Source organism: Myotis lucifugus, unplaced genomic scaffold (genome assembly GCF_000147115.1).
Source record: "Myotis lucifugus unplaced genomic scaffold, Myoluc2.0 scaffold_257, whole genome shotgun sequence".
In the NCBI taxonomy this organism is placed as follows: domain Eukaryota; kingdom Metazoa; phylum Chordata; class Mammalia; order Chiroptera; family Vespertilionidae; genus Myotis; species Myotis lucifugus.
The window spans coordinates 433,186-460,013 of record NW_005871305.1 but is presented as its reverse complement, the minus strand read 5'-3'; the positions used below and the strand labels follow the sequence as shown (position 1 = coordinate 460,013).

General features: G+C 40.3%; 1 protein-coding gene across 1 annotated transcript in view; it reads left to right on the top strand.

Annotated features, from left to right (window-relative positions):
• ABCB1 (ATP binding cassette subfamily B member 1) overlaps window positions 1-26,828 on the top strand; it is a 73,824-nt gene that overhangs the window by 10,253 nt on the left and 36,743 nt on the right. The window contains exons 4-8 of the mRNA XM_006099063.3: window positions 1,779-1,980; window positions 11,033-11,069; window positions 13,240-13,431; window positions 14,022-14,193; window positions 19,803-19,927. Coding sequence (XP_006099125.1) covers window positions 1,779-1,980; window positions 11,033-11,069; window positions 13,240-13,431; window positions 14,022-14,193; window positions 19,803-19,927 — 728 coding nt within the window. The remainder of the gene's footprint in view (window positions 1-1,778; window positions 1,981-11,032; window positions 11,070-13,239; window positions 13,432-14,021; window positions 14,194-19,802; window positions 19,928-26,828) is intronic.

Sequence of the window (26,828 nt, the reverse complement as noted above, 5' to 3'; positions counted from 1 at the left end):
GTCACTGTGGTCCAGGCTCCATGAAGGCAGGGGTTTCGTATGTGTTCTTCGTTGATAACCAATCCTGTAGTTAGCTAACAAGGAACCTACAGTAGCAAGCAATGGGAATAAGCTTCACTTTTTCTATCTGCTTTATGGGCTGCCATTCACTACCTCCAAGAGCTGTTCTGCTCTTTATTTCTCCACTTGTCAATTCAATACTTATTCCTATTTCTTGCTACTGTAAGTTCCTTGTTAGCTAACTACAGGATTGGTTTCTGTTTCTACAAAGAGTATATAGTAGTTCTAAAATTTCGCTTTTTGCTGCTGTGTTTTTTATCTTGATCTTGATCTTTGTTTTGGTTTACATGACCTGCCCAGACCCAGTTTTTTCTGTTTCCTCCCTACAAACCTGCTGACTAGCCCTAGGCAGTTTGGCTCAGTGGATAGAGCATTGGCCTGCAGACTGAAGGGTCCCAGGTTCGATTCTGGCCAAGGACATGTGCCTGGGTTTCGGGCTTGATCCCCAGTTGGGGGAGTGCAGGAGGCAGCCAATCAATGATTCTCTTTCATCATTGATGTTTCTATCTCTCTCTCCATCTCCCTTCCTCTCTGAAATCAATTTAAAAAAACACCTGCTGACTATATCTATATCTTGCATCCACAGAAGGAGCACCTGCCACAAACAGCCACAGCTGGCGTCCTCCTGTTTCTTTGTTTTCTTCTATTTGATTTTCTTTCGGTCCTTAACTAGTTCTTTGAATTATACAGGTGAAATATTGTTTCCCAGGTGGGCCTTTCACAGAGCCTCAATACCATTTCCCTTGCCGTACCCTCTTCTTGTCACTTTTTAGACCCAGAGAAGTCTTTCTTTTCTTCTTGTGACTGGCCTGCAGTAAAAGAGGTTTTGCAGGTCTACACTTGGCAGTCATTATGACCACCTTCTGTCTTCTCAGGAAATCTGTTCTTTAACAAGCATCCATCTTAATTCATTATTTTCCTCTTCCTTCTCACTACAGAGGGCTAACTACATTAAAATCATTTTACATTTATGCCAATGCTATTATGCAGCAGATCTGTGACCCAAGCCACTTTCTTAGAGCAATAAAACGAGCGCTCAATGGGGTTTGCTCAATGGGGTCCTCGGAGGAGCTCTGGCAATCCAGATTTTTTTGACTAAAAAATTTTAAGTTAAAAAATGGCTTCTGTTCTTGTAAATCAGAGCAACATATACTATTACTGTACCATTAAAGATTTTACAACTCCCAAGAGGAATGAATGTCATATCCCTCTCATCCAACCTCATGCATAAGAAAAGGAGACTTAATGAATTCAATATGAAGAAGTAGGTCAGAGCTCAATAGAGGAATCAAATGCCTTTTTTTGTCATTGTTGTTAATCCTCACCTGAGGATATTTTTTCTATTGATTTTTAGAGAGAATGGAAGGGAGAGAGAGGAGGGGAGGGAGAAAAAAGAGAGAGAGAGAGAGAGAGAGAGAGAGAGAGAAGGAAACATCAGTGTGAGAGGTGTGAGAAACATTGATTGGTTGCCTTCCGCATGTGCCCAGGTGTGTGCTCTTGACTGGGAACTGAACCCTTGACCCTTTGGTGTGTGGGAGACATTTTAACCACTGAGCATACCAGTCAGGGCGCAAACACCCATTTCTAATTAGGCTATTGCAGTAGTTTGGCTTGGACCAGGGTAGTAGTATAAAAAATGTTTGGGTTTGGGGTATGTATTAAAAGTAAAGCAAACCATCCGTGAAACTGTGCTAATTGTTCCTATTCTCTTTTTTTAGTTTCGCTATTCAAATTGGCTTGATAGATTGTATATGCTGCTGGGGACTATGGCCGCCATCATCCACGGTGCTGCACTCCCCCTCATGATGCTGATTTTTGGAGACATGACAGATAGCTTTGCAGATGCAGGAAAGTTTCAGGACATAACTTCACCAAACATAACTTTACCAAACACAACTTTTACAAATATGACTAATCAAAGTAAGTATTATTTGTGGTTCTGGTTTTATTGGAAGCTTAGGAAAAAACAATTACTTAGAGTGATATTACTACATATGCACTAGTGTGTTTAGTGCGGTGGGAGGTGGAGGGATCTGAGCTATAGTTCATATTTGTAATGAGTTTGATAAGAGAATATTCATGGGCATTAGGATGCACAGTGGAAGTGCTGGCAGAGGTATGTAAAAAAAAAGAGCTCTATGAAATCAGAAATGTGTCAAGAAGTTTCAGGAAGAGGTATAGGAACCTAATCTTGACCTTGAATGATAATTAGGAGCCAGTAAAACTCTCTGACATATTGGATATGGGTGTAACAGACAGGAGTCCAAGATGGTTCTAAAGTTTATAGCCTGATAAACTGGATTGGGCTCTTCGGAAATAGATGCTAAAATGGAAAAATGGATCTGAGAGAAGGTGTGTGTGTGTGTGTATATGTGTGTACGCGCACACGCGCGCGTTAGAATTGGGGAAATAATAGCTTGTTTGAATACAAATGGAAATGATCCAAAGGAGGAGAAGGTGATGCTTTAAGAGAGGGAAGAGATTTGCTTGCTTTAGTGATATCCACGAGAAAGGATGGGATATAATGTTCAAGAAGAACTATTTGCTTAAGGTAGGAGCACAGGAGTTCATCTATAATAACAGGTGGGAAGAGAGAGTGTTTGAGTACCAATGCCCATAGGTGGGTAGATGAGGAGGTGAGAATTTGTGAACATTTTCTTTTGATTACTTCACTTTGCTCACTGAAGTAGGAAGCAAGACATTTGGCTGATTAAGGAGATCTAAGACAATCCTCTAGGACTGATTTTTCAGCTTGTGTGCCACAGGAAGTTTTAAAACATGTAATACCTGACTATTTAGTCAGGGACACTGACCTCTTTTTCCTTAGACTGTCAAATAAAAAAAAAGTGACAACAATAGCCATCTGGTATAAATACCCTTTCTTGAACCATAAATATATAGGTCATATAATAGAGTTGCCCCTTATTGATCATGTTCTATAAGATTGCATCTGATTGATTAATTCTTGATACCAGAAATCCTTATATAAGAAAGTGAATGGACTGTTAGAGTACTTTGGGTGTCAACAGATACACTCCCTCACACTTGATTGCGGAAGGGCTGGTTATCGCTCTGAGCTTCCACGTCAACTTTGGTCACGCATAGATTGATTTAAACCAGTGATGGCGAACCTATGACACACGAACTCATTTTTTTGGTTGATTTTTCTTTATTAAATGGCATTTACATATATAAAATAAATATCAAACATATAAGTCTTTGTTTTACTATGGTTGCAAATATCAAAAAAATTCTATATGTGACACGGCACCAGAGTTAAGTTAGGGTTTTTCTAAATGCTGACACGCCGAGCTCAAAAGGTTCGCCATCACTGATTTAAACTAAGCTACTCAAAGACTTAGTTTAAAACCTGTGTGCACTCAGGTGGTAGAAATGTTGAAAATGCCTGTTTGAAAAAACACTTGAGAATACAGTGATACCCTGTAGCTTTTACAATGACCCTGCCACCTTCCCATCTTTAAGTCTCTGATGAGAGCCAGGAATCCTTTCCCCAGAAGCAAGCACATGAATATTCATAACATTTTGGAGTATTTAAGGAATTTTTATGCCTGTCTAGTGATCTTGAGAACCCCTTCTTTGTGATCCAGAAGAGCACATTGTTTATCCTAAGGCAGGACTACTTCAATTCTGTGAATGCAGGTAATGAGTTAGGCCAGTCAATGTTACTGTCTGTTTGAGCTTTGTAAAATCCTTATGCATTTATTACATCCCTTCGTGGAATTCAAAGGAAGGTGACAAAAGGGTTGTGCCACCTTTGAATTGACACCTTCCCACTCACCAAAAGGGGAGGGGGATAGCATCAAACATTTTGACGCTGGACCTAGAGATGAGGGCAAATGAATTCTCTGATGCTTCTGGAGGGAGAGCCAGGCTACTGGGCCTCCAGATACTCTCCGACCTTTTGTCTTCTTGACGTTCCCCAGGTGTAGAACCTCATAACTTTGCCCTGGGGGTAGACTAGGTACCAGAGCCTCCTTGTTGGACAGGAAGTATTCCTTCCTTAAGGAGATTTGGATTTGCCAAGGCTCGTGAAAGGCTGAGCGTTTTAAGCTAAACAGAGGTTTAACTCAGTGATGGCGAACCTTTTGAGCTCGGCGTGTCAGCATTTTGAAAAACCCTAACTTAACTCTGGTGCCGTGTCACATAGAGAATTTTTTTGATATTTGCAACCATAGTAAAACAAAGATTTATATTTTTGATATTTATTTTATATATTTAAATGCCATTTAACAAAGAAAAATCAACCAAAAAAATGAGTTTGCGTGTCACCTCTGACACGCATGTCATAGGTTCGCCATCACTGGTTTAACTAGACAGCGCTAACATCTTTCTGAGAGCAGATCTTTCTCTCTCGTGCACTGGGTCCCTCCTTAGCTCTCTCTCTCGATACCTCACCCTGATGGTCAGACACCGGCCTCTTTCCTGCTTTTTTCGTTGTGGACCTGAATTCCTGATACCCGACTCCCAACGCTCTCCATCTTGTGACCACACTTGCCTTTGCCTTGAAGTCTCTGATGAATTGAGCCTAGGGAACTCCACTGTGTGTGCAAAGGCGAACCGCTGCTGGATTTCTGTAGGATTCCCATCTTCCTCGGGACTGTCCACTGTCTGGACGTGAGCCAAGATAGAGGTGATTGTGACCTTAGGCATTTTGCATTGAAGGTGACAGGTTGGAAACAAGTGTAAATGACATTTAGGCCGTTGAAGAAATGACTAGTAGGACTAGAGATTTGGCAATATTTGAGTCGAAGGGATATTAAATCTCCTGTGATAGGATATGGAGAAAAGTAGAAGGAATTCGAGCCTTAAGCCTTGAGGAAAAACTCAGTTAACAATAACTAAAGCTAACATTTACTGAGCATTAAATATGGACTGAGCACTGTTCGTAGTGTTTTACATGTATTAACTCCTTTATTCCTTTCATGAACATGAGGTTGAGACTACTACCTATACTTTACAGATGAGGACATGGGGCCCAGAGGGTTGAGTACACTTAAAGTGCCTGAGGTCGTAGAGTTAGCAATTAGTCAGTATTTGAACCCATGCAGACTGGCCCCGAGTCTATACATTGAAGGAAATAGAGCAGTGGTTCTCAACCTTCCTAATGCCGCGACCCTTTAATACAGTTCTTCATGTTGTGGTGACCCCCAACCATAGAATTATTTTCGTTGCTACTTCATAACTGTAATTTTGCTACTGTTATGAATCATCATGTAAATATCTGATATGCAGGATGTATTTTCATTGTTACAGATTGAACATAATTAAAGCATAGTGATTAATCACAAAAACAATATGTAATTATATATGTGTTTTCCGATGGTCTTAGGCGACCCCTGTGAAAGGGTCATTCGACCCCCAAAGGGGTCGAGACCGAGAACCACTGAAATAGAGGGACACCAGGAAGGAGGACACCGAGGTTAACATGCTAATTCAGAAATTGGAGGACACGGGAGATTTGCCAGGTCTCATAGTGGTTAAGAGTCAGAGATACTCTTTACATAGTTCCTGACTCTTTATTGTCTCTGATTCACATCCACATTGACTGCCTTTCTCTTTCTCTATAACTATATTACGGTAGTTTCTGTTCAATCTTCTTCCAGGTTGTGGGCCAAGGAAAGGAGAAAATGAGACACTCAAATTTTAATATGAGTTAATAATTCAGATAAAAAAGGGGTAAATTGGAACTAATTTATTTTTATATTTATCATTATAATCCCTACTCTCACTGCTCTAAAACTCATATGAGAAACCTGGAAACTATTTGTAAAATGCCATTTCTCAAAATAGAATCTATATTTAGCTGCTAATCTATGAGTGCATGTATTGAGTGCAGATCTTGAATGTGTGTTTCAAGACTTTAGTGTTGTAAGCAAAGGAAACATTGCCATCTGTGTCCTCAAGGCCAGCATTACAAGTATTCTCCAAACTCTCTAAAACTTTCCACGATGGATCTGTTTTCTTATTCAAGGCTCTTCTCTACTGCTGACCATTTCATTGGAAAAATTCTTATAGATAGCTTTCTAGAAGATTAGGTACCAAGTAATGGCAATATAATTCCAAGTATATTATTTAGTGTGGCAGTTTATTTTTTAAGTTTGAGTTAAAACTTAAAATATGACTAATTTTTCTAGAATTAATGAAACATAGTCAGATTTTTTTTTTAGTTGCTATCGAAGGATTGCTTTTCAGCCAAAAGGAGATTAGTTACAACATGCAATCTGCAGTATATTATAAAAACATCAAAAAATAAATAAAGATAGGCATCTAGTACCTGACCCATTCTAGGTGCTTAAAAGTGGGATGAATAAAGCAAGCCTGAATTACAGAATTGTGTGGGTGAAACAGAGCCTAGAAATTATCTTGCCCAAACCCATATTTTTATAGGTGTAGAAACCAATGCCCAGGAACTTGAAACCACATGGCCATGATGGAATTTGATGGCTAGTTGACAGAGCTGAGTTCCTGCGCCAGGAGTCCTCCCTTTGAGTGTTTGTTTGTGTGTTTGTGTGATTTTTCTGCTCTACTAGTGGTTTCAGACTCTGCCTAAAATTGTAGCAAGCACAGTATTTTCACTTGGTCTTTCCTCCAGGTGCCATCCTGGTTAGGTAGAGTTGCTTATTAGTAAGTCAGGTAGGTCAGCCCTGGGGCCTGAGGTGTGAAGCGGCACACACCAGGAGAGCATGGCTCCTGGAGTCCTCTTTGTCTGCAATAGGCCCAGCCACACCCAGTGGCAGGCACTAGCCTGAGCAATGCACAGGGATTGATCATCTCCAGTGGTCAGCAAACTCATTAGTCAACAGAGCCAAATATCAACAGTACAACGATTGAAATTTCTTTTGAGAGCCCAATTTTTTAAACTTAAACTATATAGGTAGGTACATTGTTATTAACGTAATTAGGGTACTCCTAAGGCTTAGGAAGAGCCACACTCAAGGGGCCAAAGAGCCGCATGTGGCTCGCGAACCGCAGTTTGCCGACCACGGATCTAGGCAAAAAGTCTAAATTCCTGCACAAGAAGACCAGAAAACTTGGAATCGTGGTATTCCTGAGTTAGAAGGGCCTTGTGGATCAAAAGTCAGGGGTTGACTATCTTCTATAATCAGAGAACCACCCTATGTAAATAACGTCTGTCACGGAAGCTTACCTGATCAGATAGCTGGAAGGGAGGCTTCCGTGGCTGAAAGGGGTAGATGGGAGCCCAGAGCCAGGATAGTCACTGACAGCGTTCTCTCCCGCCTGGCGACACCTGATGCAGAGACAGAGCGAACGTAGCAAAGAAGCTTGACTGTTTCACGTTCTGTCAATGCAACAATAAATGTGTCCAGGCTGATTTTTTTTCTTTATTAGTTATAAGATTTCCTTCTGCTCCAAAATTAAAACAGGATAATAAGTAGCAGGGTAAGGATTCGTTTCCTTATCAGTCCTGGAATTTTCTATCTTATCCGGCTAGCCAGGAAGTGTTTCTAAATGGTATTAATTGTCACTAGTGTGTATCACAACCAAATCAAGACAAACCAGCACTTGTTATTTGTTGATTTATTGATGGTAGCCATTCTGACAGGTGTGAGGTGATATCTCATTGTGGTTTTAATTTGCATTTCTCAGATGATTAGTGATGTTGAGCATCTTTTCATGTGTCTGTTGGCCTTGCCTATGTTCTCTGTGTCTCTTTATTCCTTCCTTACTTTCTGTATTCCCCCTAAGTGTGGTCTTCCCCAGGGTTCTATGCTTGCTTGCCGTTTTCTCCTTGCCTGCCATCCTGTCCTCACAGGTGAGGAGAGATGGCTTTTTTCTCTCCTAAATTTAGCTATGGCCAGTAGTACATGACTGCTAAGTCTTTGGACCTGAACTCTCTCCAGAACTAGAGAGCCACCGTCTGAATACTTATTGGACATCTTCAATCGAACGTCCCAGGTACCACAGAATAAAAATCTTCAAAACTGAACTAACATCTGATCAGACCTGCTGCTTTGGCTGACTGCTTATTTCCCACCATGACCCCACCCCGCTCCAGAAGCTCACACCTGAGGTCTCAATGGTCCTTTGTTTGGATTCTCTCAACTTCTCTTCTATCAGTTGCTGAGACCTGTAACTTCTCCCTCTCTAAATCTTATGGGCACTGTCTGTCTTTTCTGTTCCCACTTAGATCCTCTTTCTTTACATAATTTCAGTAGCTCAAGTCTCTCAGTCTCTCCCTGTTTTAATCTTATACTTTGCTGGCAGCTAAATCATCCTAGATCATACCTCTGGTTATGGTTTTTTGGTTTTTTTTTCTGAACAAACTGCTAAATGACTACTAGTTTTTATACACCATACCTGTGGGGCCCAGATTACCTTTCCAGCTACATATCCTCCTCTTCCCATCCTCAAAACACACCCCACACCCCAATTGAACTGGCTCACTCATTCTTCAAACTTGCCGTGGACTTTTGTCCATGTTGTTCCCTTTGCTAGAAAAAGTTTTCCTCCCCTTTCCCATACCTGTCAAAATCAGACCCATCAGAGCCAGGCCCTCTCATATCCTATCTACACTAATAAAAGACAAACATGCAAATTGACCGTACCTTCACTATGCCTTAAGCCACGCCCACCAGTCAATCAGAGTGACTATAGGCAAATTAACCCAACCAAGATGGCGGCCGGCAGCCACAGAGCTGGAGCGAGCAGGACGCTTGGTTGCCCCAATGATGGAGGAAGTCAAGCTTCCCTCCTGCTTGCCCTGGCCGGCTCTGAGCTCCTCTCAAGGCTACAAAGTTTCAATTATAGAAGGTAAATAAATCCCAGAATTAAAAAGAAAAAAAGGAGAGGCTGGGAGCTTCAGTCGCCGGGGTGGGGCTTGGCCAGCCTGAAAACAGCCCTCAGCCCCTCACCCAGACTGGCCAGGCCCTCCAGTGGGAACCCCCCACCCTGAAGGGGGTGTGGCCAGCCTGCAAACACCCATCAGCCCCTCACCCAGGCTGGCCAGCCACCCCCGCGGGACCCCCACCCTGATCCGGGACACCCTTCAGGGCAAACCAGCCGGCCCCCGCCCATGCACCAGGCCTCGATCCTATATAATAAAAGGGTAATATGCAAACTGACCCTAACAGCAGAACGACTGGGAATGACTGGTTACTCTGACACACACTGACCACCAGGGGGCAGACGCTCAATGCAGGCGCTGCCCCCTGATGGTCAGTGCACTCCCACAGGGGGAGCTCTGCTTAGCCACAAGCCAGGCTGACGGCTGCCAGTATAGCGGTGGTGGTGGGAGCCTCTCCCGCCTCCTCAACAGCACTAAGGATGTCCAACTGCAGCTTAGGCCTGCTTCCCGCTGGCAAGTGGACATCCCCCAAGGGCTCCCAGGCTGCCAGAGGGATGTCTGCCAGCTTGGGCCCAATCCCCCAGGGAGCGGGCCTAAGCCAGCAGGTGGACATCCCCGAGGGATCCCAGACTGCGAGAGGGCACAGGCCGGGCTGAGGGACCGCCCCCCTCCCCCAGTGCACAAATTTTTGTGCACCGGGCCTCTAGTACTATAATAAAAGCCTAATATGCAAATTGTCCCCTTGACCTGGAGGAGTTCGACTGGGAGTTTGACCACTCACTATGATGTGCACTGACCTCCAGGGGCTGCGTGGAACATGGCAGGTGTCGGCAACGCCACACTGGCAGTGGGCAGCAGTGGAGGCGCTGCCAGCCCCGATGAGCCCCAACGAGAGTGGGACTGTGGTGGGGTGGTGGAGCAAGTGAGTGGGTGGCGCCAGGCCAAGGCAGATGCGAGTGGGGCCCAGTTGCCCCGCTGATCGCCACTCAGATGGTGACCAGAGGCAGCAGTGGGGGCACAGGGCTGCCGCCCGGCTCCCAGGCACTGAGGGAGCCTGGCAGGGGCCTGATGATTCAGGCAGAGGGGAGCACGTGGGGGCCCAGGGGCCCAGGTGCTGCCCAGTGTCCAGAAGTCAGCTGGGACCTTCCCTTCCACATCAGATTCTCACGCTTCAATCGACAGCTAGGCCTCTAGTTATATTATAACATAACTTTTTAAATTATTACAAGATTAAAGGTGTGCTTCCCCAATGATCCAGCAATCTTGATTATGTCATTTATTCTATAAAAATATGTACCGTGTATTCATATGTGTGTGTATAACTATGTTTAATGCAGCATTGCTTATAACAGTAAAATATTGGAAACAATTAAAATAGATGTAATTTTGAAAAAATAGAGATACACATATAAACACACATACTGACATGGAAAATGGGCCACTGAATATGGACTGTAATTCTATTTAAAAAATAAGCTTGTATATGTATTTGTGTATCTGTATACATGTATTCAGAGAAGAAGCCATGAAAAAATATACACCAAATATCAAACAGTGATTATCATGTGTGTTGGTGGAGGTGAGGTATTAAAGTTTTAGTGTCCAACAGTGTCAACATTTGCTAATACTATGTGATAAGCTCACTGGTGTTTATTACATTATCCTTTGTATTTTATATATTGTAAATAAAAATAAAAACTGGAAAATGCAGTGTTAGATTTTAAATACTAAGTGCTTTGGTGTCAAGTCGGCACTGATATTTATTTATGACGACAGAGACCCTAGAAAGACTTTTTCCTGTCATCTTTGAGTATATTTCACAAAATTATTTTAATTCAAGGATACCGATATTCCTGCTGATAAACTGCTTCTTCTTAGTAAATGTATGTTTCTTCTTGCAAATAAGCTCCATTGAATTTGTGTGTGTGTGTGTGTGTGTGTGTGTGTGTGATTGTTGCACATGGTCAGCAGTGAAGGATTTGAATGGATGCTGTAATGTTTATACACAATTAAAACTGAATCAGTTTGAGCCATTTTTGTGTAAGTTGTTAAGTGACACAAATGTGATTCATTTTTGTATGCTTATTTTTAATGGAGAACAAAGAGACATAATGGTATTTTTTTTTTTTGTCTGCGGTGATCTAGGTATGATCTTCAAAAAGCTGGAGGAGGAAATGACCACGTAATTTGACATTTTCCTTACTCTTGTTAAGCTTTTCTGTATCTAGAGTGATTGTGGCAATGTTTAAAAGTTTGCATTTAATAAAGATTTACAGTTTTGAGGAGAACAATACTATTGTTAGTTTTCTAGGAGGATATAATGCAGAATTTTTTTAAGAAAATGATTAGCTGCATAAGATATAAAGTTACTAGTAAGTCTAGATTAGATTTACATATGCATTGGTAAATATAGAATACATATACAGGGCAATAAGATTTCAAAGTGGCCTTTTGAAATGTAGAATCAATTAAGAATCACATTGATTTCAATGGCTTTGTAATTATTAGTTTGCTTCCGGGATGTTTTCAATAATGATGTAATAACGAGATCAGTCAACAGGATTTTTTAAAAACACAGCATGTAATTCTAAATAATTAAACAAAATATCCCAGAATAAATATAATCACTCTTACCTTAACTCACCTCAGGGAAGCTTTTGTTAATGACTTACGTATCTTGTAGTTTGTGCCCAAGAACAGGTTATAAAAGATGTCCAAAGGTATGAGTTGATGAATCAGAAGATAATTCCACATTATCCTATAAGTGATCTGATAGATTTGAAGAGAATGGATATGCTTGATCATTTATTGAAAGATGAGAAGCAAGTACTTCCAATATTCATATGGGAAATTTAATATTGGGGAAAATAAAACTGTCCTATAATCACCTTGTAAAGTCTTAAACATAAATATATTTGTTTAAGTAATCATAGACTGACTGTTAAAATACATTCATTGATTTTCAAAGCATGAGTTTCTACTTGTTAAATCGGATTTTTTTTTAGCTTTGTCTTGCTAGATCATTCGCACTTAGATAATAATTAATCATTGAGTTACCTATTAACTAAAATTTAATACCGAAATTGTATCTTCCCTGATAGACATTGTAAATGACTAAGTGTAGCTCTGGGAGGGTCTGTTTACCAGGGTTCCTGCTGAGTCGTGAACAGTGCAATCAGAGACTGGTTATTACATAACCATTTTTATAGCTTTTGTATGGTTCATTCAAACATAGTTATTTGAGGATGGCAAGTAATGAACTTTTTTAAAAATGGAAGTATTGATATATTTAATTTTAGAATGTGTGTCTTAATTGCTTAGTAAAACCCAACAGTTGTTTGGCATTCTTAAACAGGAAGAGTCAGAGTGAGGAAACATAAATTCAACATTTTTAGGTGATTGAGGGCCTGGTTTTAGAAGATGCTCATGGTTTTCACTGTTAGAGTTTAAACTAGAACAGGGGTGGGCAAACTTTTTGACTCGAGGGCCACAATGGGTTCTTAAACTGGACCGGAGGGCCGGAACAAAAGCATGGATGGAGTGTTTGTGTGAACTAATATAAATTCAAAGTAAACATCATTACATAAAAGGGTACAGTCTTTTTTTTTTTAGTTTTATTCATTTCAAACGGGCCGGATCCAGCCCGAGGGCCGTAGTTTGCCCACGGCTGAACTAGAAGGACTAAACGGTTTGCTTCACTAAGCATTTTAGGCTAGCTCATGATGGCCAGCTAGGCAGATGATATAGAAATACTTCTTATTTTCAGTTGTCTCTTTGCATCCCAGCTCTGCCAGATTAATAACAAAAAAGCCAGGGCACCATTTCCATCTCTTGGTTTCACTTTCTGGCAAGGGCTGTCACTTCTTTCCACGTGCTAATGTGCAAAAAACACCACCTCAACGTGCGCATCAACTGATGCTCAGGTGTTACAGGCAGGTAGGACAACCGTGGTAGATCTTACCTGGTGCTCTGATGCTCCCAGCCTTTCACAACAACTTGCAGTCTCTGTGCTGGGCACTGGCCACGTGTGTTACATGCATTACTGCATTACGGCTCTTAGTTCCATTTTACCAGCTAGAAACCTGAGCGTTAGGCAGATTAAGCAGCCTGCCTGAGATTACACATCAGGCAACTGAAGAGCTGGAATTGGAGCCGACGCAGAAAGTGCACTCTTAACCATCCTACTCTACCAACACAGAACGTAGTTGGAGGTCAACCTGCTCATTACAGCCCTTCCTATTTGTTAAGGACCGAAGGGTAGCCAGAGAGCCAATGAGATCAAATGAGTGGTGTGTTTGGGAACGGTGCCCTAATCAGAAAACAGTATATGCAGTTCTTTTCTTGTGTTTCAGGTACGCCTATTATTACAGTGGAATCGGAGCTGGTGTGCTTGTTGCTGCATACATTCAGGTTTCATTCTGGTGCCTGGCAGCTGGAAGACAACTATTTAAAATTAGAAAACAGTTTTTTCACGCTATAATGCGTCAGGAGATAGGCTGGTTTGACATGCATGATGTTGGGGAGCTTAACACTCGGCTCACAGAGTAAGTACCTAGTTTTATGTTGAACTCAGACGTGGTTCTGATTCTTATTAAGATAAAAGAGATGTCATGACATCTGTTAGGAGATGTGAGTACATCACTTACAGTGGTTCTCAACCTGCCTAATGCTTTAATACAGTTCCTCATGTTGTGGTGACCCCCAACCATAAAATTATTTTCGTTGCTACTTCATAAATGTAATGTTACTGTTATGAATCGTAATGTAAATATCTGATATGCAGGATGTATTTTCATTGTTTGCGACCCACAGGTTGAGAACCGCTGACTTAGAAGTAATTGGGAGTCTAAGTTCCTTCTGAGCAGCGGCCATGTCTTGTGCATCTTTTTTGTCCCCAGTACATGAGATGGGACATGAAGGGGGACCTACATGGCTAGCGCTGAATGAGAAACTGACTTCCCAGTCAAAAGGTCGTCTGCCAGTGAGCAGTAGAGCAAAGCATGACACTTCCTGGGGCTAGAGCTGAGATGTAAACTAGTTAACCCCACATCCAAACCAACAAAAACTGGATTCAGAAGAAAAGTTCTGTATTCACAATTCTGACATTTGTCTCTAACACTGTTTGTTCTTTTAGTGATGTCTCCAAAATTAATGAAGGAATTGGTGACAAAATTGGAATGTTCTTCCAGTCGATAGCAACGTTTATCACTGGCTTTATAGTAGGATTCACACGTGGTTGGGAGCTAACCCTTGTGATCTTGGCCGTCAGTCCTGTTCTTGGACTGTCAGCTGCCATCTGGGCAAAGGTAGGTGACGCCTGTGAATCCAGGCCCTCAACCTATGGCTGCTTTTACCAAATGATGACCCTGATTCTATACCTGATCCATGGTTTTAAATCTTCTGTTCAAAACCAGTGGGAACCAGCAGATGCCACCTCACTGAGTTCTACCCCTGCTGGGACCCCACGCTGTCCTGGGCCCTGGGGTTATTTGGGGAAGAGCTGAGGAAGGAGTAGCTCTCCTATGTCATCCTCTGCCTTCTTAGAGAAGGCATGCTCACCTCTTTAAAGAGCTGTGTTCTCTAATTGACAATTCCATACTCACACAGCAAATAGAAACCCAAGTTTAGTGAACCACACACGTGTCCCATTCAATTAGCTTGATTAGTGTTAATGTTTTTGGTTTGGTAGATTTTGTTAATTTATAAATCAGTTTTATCAGCATTATAAATGGTTTTATGTTTATATATACTTAAATCCATTGGTATGAAAATAATTTTAAAAAATACTTCCTACTCCGACGTGCATTATAAATACTAAGCCTGTAGTTCTCTCTCTCCCGATCACAAAGGCAGAGTAAAACTTATTTTCCCTTTTAAGGCTCAGTGTGGTATTCATTTTAAACCTAATAAGATGTAAGAGTGGGCTGTGGTGGAGAGATTGGCTCAGTATGTAATTTCTGTTGGGTTTCTTTAACACAACTTAAAGAAGGTGCTACAAATTCGTGTGGCAAAAAAGATATCAATAAAGGAGGGCCCACTAAAGCTGAGGCTAACAACATTAATGAGGCTGCAAACATTCAGAAGTTTCAGATTTTTATTCTGTAGGATAGATGTTGTTTTGCTCTTGCAAACAGTAACTACTATTTATTGGGCATCTACTATGTGAGGCCACTACATGTATTATCTTCCTGAAGTATAGCTATTAGATCATCTTACAGAGGAAGAAACTGAAGTTTTGAGGATTCTGTTAATTTGCTGCTCAGAATAACACAGGGTATCAATGGTATTCTTGGTGTTTAAATTGCATCTCAGTATCAGTCAGCTGAAATATTTGACAAAAGCTTTTCATGTTAATCAGTTTTTCTATTGATTAGAATATTAAGCGAATCAGGTGACCAATTCTTCATATGAGTATTTGTTGATAAACTATATAAAATGTACTGATGTCCGTTCTAGTTAAGTTAGGAAAATAACTCATCTTTTATTAACTAATTATGCATTGCTTCAGATACTATTTATTTGATAACTTGCTTATTACTTAGAGACATACATTTTAACCCTCACTCTGCATTCTCTGGTTGTCAGCCATTTAGAAAGGAATGTGGGCCAGTCTGGGAAGCCTCTTTGTCCCTGTGAGCCTGAGGCTGTCCTACCCAACCCAGAGACACCAGGGCAAGAAGGAAGAACAGGAAGGGACCCAGTCCCAGCAACCTTCCTGGTCCAGGAAGCCTTTTAGATGGGCAAGGGGATTCTCTGTCCCACCCAGGGCACAAGTAGGAGCACCCAGCACGCTCTGCCCCCAGCAGGCTGTACCTGGTGGAACGACCTTGGGAAGCCCCTTTTACTCCCTTAGGTAGCAGAGGCAGGTTCCATAGGAGCCCCAGCAGCCCCAGACAAACCCCTCTGACCAAAATAATACTAGCAAGGCTCTGAGTATTAAACTGCCAGTAGAACCACAACTCACAAAAGTAGGCCAAAATGAATACAAAAAAAAATGATGAATGTGAACTGCAATTGAAAGTTTTTTAAAAAAAATAGTAGGCCAAAACTCGCATGCTAAACCCAAAGAGGGTTACTCCTTGTTAAAATAAAGGTTTAAACAGGACTCAGAGTCTCCTAACATAATAGATAAAAGGTCCAGGATATAATAAAATTTTACTTGTCACTCCTAGGACCAAGAAAACCACAACTTGAATGAGAGAAAGACCAATTAAACTGATTGTAAGTCAGACGCTAGAATGATTTGACAGGAATTTTAAAATAGCTAGTATAAAAATGCTCTACTCAGCCATTACAAATTCTCTTGAAACACAAGAAAAAAAATAGAAAATATCAGCAATGAAATAGCTATTTAAAAAGAACAAAGTAAAATTAGAGAAATGGAAGATACAACAACAGAATAGTCAGGATGGATGAGCTCTTTCAGTGCGTGGAGATGATAGGATAGGATCAGCGCATCTGGAGATGGAACAATAGAATTCATCTATTCTGAAACGGAGAAAATGAAAAGGCTCAGGGACCTGTGGGACAATAGCAAAAGATCCAAAAGACAATCGCATTTATTACCATTGGGGTCCCAAAAGATGAGGAGAAAGAGAGTGGGACTGAAGGAATATTGGAAGAAATAATAGCTGAAAATGTCGATCCAACAATAGCAGGCTATCCTTCAACAACTGAATGGTTAAACGAACTATGGTACCTGGATACCGTGGAATACTACCTGCCAATAAAATGGAAAAAACTCTGGATACACTTAACAACCTCAGAGAATTATGCTGGGGGTGGGGGTGTGGGGGAGGGAGAGCCAATTCATAAAGGTGACAAACCATATGATTCCATTTATGTAACATTCTTGGAATGACAAAATTATAGACAGAGAACAGATTAGTGCTTTCCTGAGGTTGGGGGTGGTTGGGGAGGGGAGGAGAGGTAAGGGGTCGGGTAAAGGTGGCTATGGCTATGAAAACTAACATAAGGGATCCTTGTAATGAAATTGCTCTGTGTCATGATTGTAGCCACATGAACATACAGAGGTGATAACATTGCTTATATCTAAATACACACACCCACACAAATGCATGTAAAACTGGTAAATCCGAATAACATTGATGGATTATATCAATGTTAAATTCCTAGTTGGGACATTGTTCTGTAGTTTTCCAGATGTTACTATTGGGGACAGTAGATGAAGGGTGCGTGGGATCTCACTGTCTTGCTTCTTACTGCATGTGAATCTATAGTTATCTCAAAAACAAAAGGTATAAATTATCTCAAAACCAAAACTTCATTGGGAAATAGAAAAATGAAGGTCAAAATATCTATAGTGGTAAAAACATATTGCTTCCAAATACATTAGTTTGAATAATATATAATTGCCTATAGTAGACAGTTTTTAACTTAAATAACAATTTCATAAGTCTCAAACTGATACTAATTAAGCTTTGTTAAGGAATTGTCAGCCTTTGGAAGAAGGGATGGGTCAGTGATTCTTCATATTGTTTATGTGGGTAGTTGTAATAATGGAATCATCACCATTTGATTACATTAGACTAACAGTGGAAGTTGCCTTTTTATATCCCCAAGAATAGTTTGGAAGGCTTCTTTTTTTCTTTTAACAGGCATGATCTCTTCAAGTACAAAAGCAAAACAAAACACTTAATGAAGATTCTCCCATAGTTTTGCTTACCCATATGCTTATAATTATGGAATCTCATGGGGGAGAAGGGGAATGAACCAGGTTTATTGAATGTTGTATGGTACTTGATATATTTAACAGTGACTTAAAATACCATATTTTGAAACTCCTAATTCAAGAATATTTCTGGTAATCTTCTTGTTGTTGCCTGCCTCAGTTGTGGGTGACTGTTGTGGGGTGATGTCTTAAGAGAAGCAGAGAAAAATAGCTGAAGCATATTGAATGTGCCTCTCATATTATGCAGCATGTTTGCTCAGGGATGGCATTGAGCTCCCTGGCTCAGACCCAGCGTTGGGAATGATTCAGGCAGGTGTCGCCCTGGGAAAATGGCTGTGAGAAGTCAGCAAGGCCTAGTGTGTCGGGGGATATTAGATAAGTGCATGCAGCACAATATCTGCCCATAGGACATAGTTAATAAGTGTTCGCTTGCTTTCACCCACCCATTCCTACATCTGCCACAGCTCCTTTTTACTTTGACACACAGCAAAGGAAGAAGCGCACTGTTAAAACTAAAACAGCTTTGAGCTCTTTATGACGAGAAGGAATAGACTTGTAGTACCTACGAAAGTGAGTCCGAAAATGCCTGTAAATTATTGATGAAACAGTGTAATATGGTTAATCAGTATTGTATTATGAATTGCTTGTGTGTAACCTTTAGCTAGATGGTTGACTACGTAGGCATTCCAGGTATAAATAGTAACCTTGGCTCTTCGCCCATGCCAGGTGATTTGATTTTCATAATAGGGTCCATTAGAACTAGAGTTCACAGATGTCAATGGCTGGTTTCAGAGAGTGAATCCCTGTAGGCCAGCAGTTCTCAACCTGTGGGTCGCGACCCCTTTGGCGGTCGAGCGACCCTTTCACAGGGGTCACCTAAGACCATCCTGCATATCAGATATTTACATTACGATTCATAACTAGCAACATTACAGTTATGAAGTAGCAACGAAAATAAGTTTATGGTTGGGTCACAACATGAGGAACTGTATTTAAAGGGCCAGAAGGTTGAGAACCACTGCTCTAGGCTGTTCATTCAGGCCATATGGTTCATTCAAGCCATATGGCATCAGGCTTCAATCCTGGGTATTTTCTTTGTTTTTTATTTTATTTTTAAATATATTTTTATTTATTTCAGAGAGGAAGGGAGAGAGAGGGAGAGAGAGGAGAGAGAAACATCAATGATGAGAATCATTGATTGGCTGCCTCCTGACAACCCCTACTGGGGATTGAGCCCACAACCCAGGCATGTGCCTCCCCGACCGGAATTGAACCCAGGACCCTTCAGTCCACAGGCCAATGCTCTATCCACTGAGCCAAACCAGCTAGGGCCTGGGTATTTTCTTTATTTGTAAAATGATGTAACCTCTTCATCCCTCCATTTCCTCGCAGATATAGTAGGGGCAATAGTACCTACTTCACTGTGCAATTGAGAAGAGTAAATGAGATCCTGTGTATTTAAAGTACCCCGAACTGTTTCTTCCGCAGAATAAATGCCCAGGAATCAGACAGAGAAATCAATGAGCACCCATAAAACAAAGCCCTTCCTGGTGGCTGCATGTATTGTTTTGCTCAGCAGTGCCAGCTTTCCTGGCATGTGAAACTTGCTTGTCCCCAGCATTCTTCTGGCTCACACTTCTGAACCAGAGTACCATGAGCAATTGCTGTGTTTCCTTGGTGTAATTGCCTTTTTTCCACATTTGCTTATGACTACATGCATACGTTTAATTTAAGATCTCTCCAAACTCCTAGTTTTATTTATTCAGATGAGGATCCCTGAAGCACTCAGTGAGAAAATAATATTTTAATGGAATTTATTATATACTAGAGGCCCAGTGCATGAAATTTCTGCATGGATAGGGTCCCTAGCGGTTGGGGCTTTCCTTTGTTCACCACCTAACCCTGGGGGTCAGCAAACGTCATAGTAATCGATCTAACTCCCAGTCTCAGGAACACTTTGCATATTAGGCATATATATATGTATATATATATACATATATATATACATATAGTCAGCTCAGTTCTAAAAGAATTGAAGTGTCTTACAGAGTGAATATCCGTATACTAAAATTTAGAATGTCATGACCAAAAACAAGTAAGACAGATTTTGTTCAATGAATATATTAATGTACCAGCAGCATCTGTGTATATATTTGTATTTTACAAATGATAAAATGAACTTGTTAAAAAATTTACATGATCTGAAATTGCATTTTTAAACAGATACTATCTTCATTTACTGATAAAGAACTCTTTGCATATGCAAAAGCTGGAGCAGTAGCTGAGGAGGTCTTAGCAGCAATTCGAACTGTGATTGCTTTTGGAGGACAGAAGAAAGAACTGGAAAGGTTTGAATCTCTTTTTAAGTTGATAGGAATGTTAAATTCTGTGTCATCTTTTATGCCCTTCAGGTTGACAGTGTTGTTGACAATGTATATGTTTCTTTAAACAGCTTCATCTATATTAGAGCATGTCTAATATTCTGGAGAAGTTGTGATTCTAGTTGTACTCTTCTTTTTTTGTTGTTGTTAATGTCATATACTTGGGTGGGTTTTTTTAATCATTTAAACAATTTTTCAATTACAGTTTACATTCAGTATTATTCTGTATTGGTTTCAGGTGTACAGTGTAGTGGTTAGATAATTATATAATTTACAAAGTAGTCCCCTGATATTTCCAGTACCCACCTGGCACCATACATAGTTTTTACAATATTATTGACTGTATTCTCTATGCTATAATTTACATCCCCATGACTATTCATAACTAACAATTTGTACTGCTTAATCCCTTCCCCTTTTTCACCCAGACCCTCAACTCCCCTCCCCCTCTGGCAATAATCAATCTGTTCTCTGTATCTATGAATTTCTTCTTATATCTGCTAATTCAAAGCATTTCCTAGAGTCTCCTAGGTGGGTAGTGGCATAAAAATAGTTCCTCGGGGCTGAACCATTTATCCCTGGTGATAATGTTTCCATCTAATAAGTTCTTATTTCTTTCTGTATTTGATATAATTGACACATACCATCCTTGATTTTCTAAGATTGAATGAGTATTTTGTGTAATATCTATGGGGACATGTTAATTTCTGGTTCACTTCCCCTCTTGCCTGGCCCCTGATCAGTAGCTATGCTCCATGATTTAGAAGATAAAAATATAATTGAAAAGCACATCTGTGCAAAAGTTCAAAATCTTTTTAACTGTGTGTTAATATTTCCCTTACAACTACTTAAATTCCCTCTTATTAGATTTCTGAGAGTATACACGGTAATTTATTGAAATTTAGAATATCAGATTCATTGATTTCTGAGCAGCAATCGAATTTACTTAAAATAACATCTGCTATTATAGTATTTTAGGTTACGAATATTTCTTTTAGAAAATAGGAAAAGCTAAACTATATTGTTTGGGAGGTTATACATTGTTTGTTAAAGCCATAAAGGAAAACGGGAATTTTTGTAACCAGGATAATGATTACCTGTCCAGGGGATAGGGAGCTGTGGGTCATAGTGGGACACAGAGCAGGGGGTTTCTGTGGGGCTGACGGTGTTCCATTTCTTGACCTCAGTTGTGGTTACGTGGCTATTCACTGTATAATTATTCTGTGTTTGGAGTAGCCTTTTGTTCATATGCAATATTTTACCCCACATAGATGTCCTCTGAGAATGATTTGTGATGATGCAGTACTATAGTCCAAAGGAAAGACCCATCTTGATTTTTTGCTAAGGTTTTTGCTCTTCCCTTAAGATACGTCTGACTACTAAACTGAGAAGTCTCCCTTAGTGACCAGGCAAACATCCAGTGAGATAAATCCCTTCTCCTAGAGCTTAAATTCTAACAGGGCAGAGGAAGGGTACAGACAACCCCAAAAAATAAAATAAAGCAATACCTAATATACCAGGTGGGGTAAATATTATTGGGAAATAAAATACTTTTTTAGTGTCATAGGGGTTTCTGTGTAGAGATGTTATTCAGAAAGTTCTTTCTGAGTAGTTGATGCTTGAGTAGACAGAGAATGGAGGTTTTAACTTGGGATTCTTTCCAGTTTTCCTCAATGGAAAGGTGGACCAGAAAAGTACGATGGCCACCAGCACAGGGAGACAAGCAAAGCGTATCTGCATCTTCCTCATTTCTGAGCCAGAGGAAAGCATTTCCCCATAGAAATTAAAACCTCAGGCCTATACCTCTGCACAGTAGGGTCTGAATTTATATAGTCTACAGGCCAAGGAAACAAAGAGTAAGAATACTAAATAAAAATAAAAGCTGTAATGATTGGAAAATAAGAAACAACATTTTCATTATTCATAGATGATATGATTGTATGCATGGAAATTCCTGTAGAGCCTGCAGACTAACAGCATAAAGTAAGATCTGAGAACCTGATCAGGATTCAGAAAAAAATGGCATTCCAGGAACCAGCAGTGGCCAATTAGGAAATAGTATTGCATAAGTTCTAAGGTGCACATTTTTCTGTCACAACTCATCTTCTCTGGCATTGAGATAAATCCTACGATCAGTGTCTTTTTACAATTGCTATGGATCTGGATGGAGGTCGATTCTTCCAGGTGGGACTTGGGTTTGCGCCATTCACTGGGGTCACTGATCCGAGACCACCTTACATTAACTTCTTTGTCTACACTGGTAGTCTGAATTCACACTTCAGACCTGCATGGATACTGCCTATGGTTCAGATCCCCAGGGGAGGTTTTTCCCTGCCTTTACCTATTGCCACGGTTGAAACACAAGTTCTCCTGCTGTCACTTTCCATGGGGCATGTGCTTATTATACTGAGGCTCTAGCCCTTTGGGTCCCACCTGTATATGAACTGATGCTACATAAAATAACAGAATAGCAATACTTCCTACAATTAATCACATCCTAAACTTGAGAAATATGATACTTTTGAAAGATTATTAGCAACAACATTATAATGAGATATGGGATATAACCTGGGTAGAGGGGAGAGGGCATTATGGGAGTCAAGTCCAATATGCAGAACTTAGGTGAATCTGATCATTTTAGTTCACTAAAAGTGTAAAGGAATCAAGATACTTTTTAAATGGAGTGCTTTAATTAGTAGGTACAGAAAGATTTTTGTCCCCTAGAGAAGATGGTGATCAACTTTTTATTATAAGAATAAGCAAATGGGCCTACATAGCTCTATTCAAAGACTCATTTTATATGTGGAAGCATTTCTTCAGACGATAAGAGTTACTGGGATGTATCTTTGAAAGAACAACCTCCCCTGGAAAATTGGAAATTAGTTTTGTCTGAGATTAAGAGTTGATTTAAGACTATAACCTGAAGGCCTAAGGTTCTTTCCAGCTTGCCCATTTCTTAAAAGTTCATTTATTCAACAAATTTAACCAGCATCTACCACATGACAAGCACTGTGCTAGGCTCTGGATTGTCAGTGAATCGGAAAGAGAGGATATTTGCCCTTATGTGATCCTTAGTCAAAATAGTAAGGTAGAAAAAAAGGGAAGGAAGGAAAGTAAGAAGGAATATAAGGAAGACATCAAAGAAGCAGATTATAGATTTTTAAAACATGCAGTGAACCAATCAAAGAGTGTGCTGATGGAGGTGAGGAGGGCAAATTTGCTTTAAATATGGTGGTCAGGAATGCGTCTCTGAGGAGGTTCCATCTAGGCTGAGACGGGAGGGATGAGAAATGGCCTTCCCGGGTGAGGGCCGGGATAGTAGAGGCTTTTGGATGTCCTGAGGTGGCAATGACTGTAGGAAATATAAGGCTCCTGTGGCTGGAGCTCAGCTGAGCCAGGGGAGATTGCGGTGAAGGGAAGCTGTTGAAGGTGGGTCAGGCCATAACGTGGGGAATTGCAAGTTGTGATGAGGAATTAGGATTTTATTCCAAGGGCATAGAGAAGGGGTCGAGGATCTTAAAGAAGGGAACAGGTGTCCACATTATGTTTAAAAGTAGAGGCCTGATGCACGAAAATCGTGCAAGAGTAGGCCTTCCTGTGCTCTGTACTAATCCGTGCGGGTGCCCGACGACCTTGATGCTTTATCTCACAGGCTTATTGGCCAGGTGAGGGGCACACTTGGCGTCACACATTGTCGTGGTGCTCCGCCTCTTCCCTCATGGCTTGATTTGGACTGAAGGTAAGAGTAGGCCTTCCTTCCTCCAGCTGCTGGCACCGGCTTCCCTCTGGCACCGGGAACCCGGGCTGGCTTCCCTCCGGCCCTGGCTTTGTCTGGAATGATGTCCGGAAGGACGTCTGGTCTAATTAGCATATCACCCTTTTATTATTATAGATTATTTCTCTGTCTGTAATTGGTCTGGTGAGTAGAAGAGAGCAGTTAAAGAGTAGAGCCAGGTGGGCTAGTGGGAAGGCTGCAATAGTGGTCCAGGTGAGAGGGCTTACTGTGGCCTGATCGAGACTGCTGCCCGGAGATGGGTGACAGGTACATAGATTTGGGATATAATTTGGCGGTAGAATTGATAAAACTATTCTGAGACCAAATATAATCCTTCAGTTTCTTCCCCTTCCCTTCTCTGCTTCCAAATAGACAAGCAACTAAGGTCTCTCAGTCTCCCTCTTCAGATTAGCAAGTGCAGGAGGAAACTTAAAATGAAAATTAACCAGGATTTAAAATGAATTTAATCATTAGTAGAGAATTGTTTTGTTCTCCTTAATTAAATTTTTTTTCTCTCTGCATGTGTCTTGCAAATGTTTATCTATTAGTGTTGCTTTTTATTTGCTTAATTAAAATTGTTCCTTGCTCTTGGAAGTGGCTGGTAAATATTTTTATAATATTTAAGAAGAAGAATTTTTTTCTAAATATCAATGTTTTTGTTGTGTGACTTTATTCCATTTTAGGAACTCCTACTTTAATTACCATTTTCATACTAATGCTTTTAGTGAATTTAATAGCTGATTTTGTATTGTGACATTTTTTTTGGAAATGCTAATCAAAAAGTAAAAGGAGTATTGTTTATGTCTCCCCCTTCCCTCCTTACCCCTTCCTTTTTTTTTCATTTATCTTTTCTGGTATCTAAATGATTTTCTTCCTTGTTGCTTCTTCCTACGCAAATGTTTCCTCTGGCTGCATGCGACATCAGTGAAAGATTTCTACATTAGTCTCTCGGTAAGCAAGAACTGAAATAAAGGAGATAACAGGGTGTGAGTTATAACTTTTAAAGTTCTTTAAATGTAATCATGTATAATTTATGCTTAGTAGTACTTTTCACCTCAGATCAACTCATGAAGTGGGAGATATATATATATATCTCAACCATTGAAACATCTTTCTCAAAGATAATTTTTTTCTTCAAAGGTTAAAACTGGCAAGTTGGGGATTGACATTTTTGGAGGAAGAAACTCTAATAATATGTTACTATTTTATCACCATAAAGTTCTGTTTAAATTTGGTCTTCAGCGAACATGGGGGCCATGTAAATTTCATTCGACAGACTTTCCCAACTAGTAGAGTAGCTGGTTAAAAAAAGTCATGAGGCCAAGAAAGAATGCATGTTTCCATCTGAGCAGGGCTTGAACCACTCTGTACATGCGAATGGAACAAACATCCAAAGAAAATTAGTATAACATTTAAATGGTCCATGTTTTTGTAGATTAAAGACCTCAAAATGTGAATTCTATATGGAAGTAAGTTCTTTTATCACAATTATGAACTCCTTTCCATAAAGCAATGGTCTAAGTTCTGCAGGGTGTTATGATTAAGAGGATAAAGACAGATTTAAAGCTTAATTATAATCTGTCCTATTTCCCTACTAATATTACCTTGATTCTATATTTTCAAAGATCCTTCCTTTACTTTAAATTTGGGCCCCATGATCTTATCTCCACATCTGTCTTTTTGAGCAAAATAGTCTGTTGTGTTCCTTTCAAATGAAGATGAAGTTACAGACAGCATCTCCTTTCACTTTAATATCAGATATTCACTGCTCCCCACTGGTTTAAAAAGTACGAGAATTAACGTTTGGGAGAGAGCTTTAAATCATTAGAACTGGAGGGAGAAAATCTTATCAGCGGACACCAACATTGTTTTTGTTTTTTATTTGCTTCCTTGCTGTTGCCCTCTTCTGTATAATTTGAAGTGCTATGTAATACTCTTTACATTTAAATAAACTGTATGTTTTATCTTATTTCCATAGTGATTATTTTTTAAATAATCAGTTGAAATTGGCTGTACTTTCTGTGAGAAGTATTCATGGGTATTCTCCAAGTTTGGCTAATATAGTAGAGACCTTTGTGCTGTGAACAGGTTACACAGTCCTCAGTGTGCTGAGATTTTTATTTTCTCAGTCCTTGAGGCCTGGGGTGGGTGACCCGAGCCACCAGGCCAGAGCCCCTTCTTCCAGCAGCGGGCAGCCATGACATGACCGTGTCGGGAGCAGTGACTGAGGGAATAGGATGTAGGCAATGTGTAGAAAGACTAAGGAAGGGGACACTGATACATAATGAGTGATTATTATATATTTTTAAGCCTGATCATTTTTCCAGGTCAGTGATTTCTTAAAATAAATGTCGATGGAAATAAGATAAACTACATAGTTTACTTAAATGTAAAATGTATTACATAACAATTCACGGCTCTCAAAATGCTCCTACACCTATGTCGAACAAACTCAAAAGAGACTGGGGGCTTTGCTAGAAATAAATGACTAAGATTTATTCCCGGTTCTTATAGTATGCAAACTAGAAACAGTGAAGCAAAACCCCAGAAGTGTTCTGATGAGGAAAGAAAAGTTAAGAGTTCTTATAATAAAAATCACATCCTTGAAAATAATCAGTCCTGCATTCTTAGCCCCACGATTGGCCCAGAACCGTTACCAGTCAGATGTCAGGTGATCTGGATGATGGATGCCACATGGTGTGGAGGATAGGCGCCAGGAGGTCTGGTCTTGTCCCGAGTTCTTTGGCGGATAGTCAGAGGGTTATCTGCAGTTAAGTAAATGTCTGGGCATTGGAGCAAGACTGGAAAGTTCAAAAGTTTTCGTTTCCCGACTCGTTAAAGCAGGAATAGAAACACTTCATGCCTCAGCCTACTGGCTTTGAATGATTTAGCAGCTTGACCATAGTGACTCCATTTTATTTCTTCACCCTTTTCCTCACTTTTTTCTTTCAGTTGGTTCTTCTAGTAGACGCACAGGGATGCAGGATGGGGTGCAGACTGTCTCCAGAGCTTCTGTAATATTCAGAAACTTAAAGAACTTACTTATGTTGAACACCATCTAGCGTTATATCTTCGGATTATTAATACATTTAA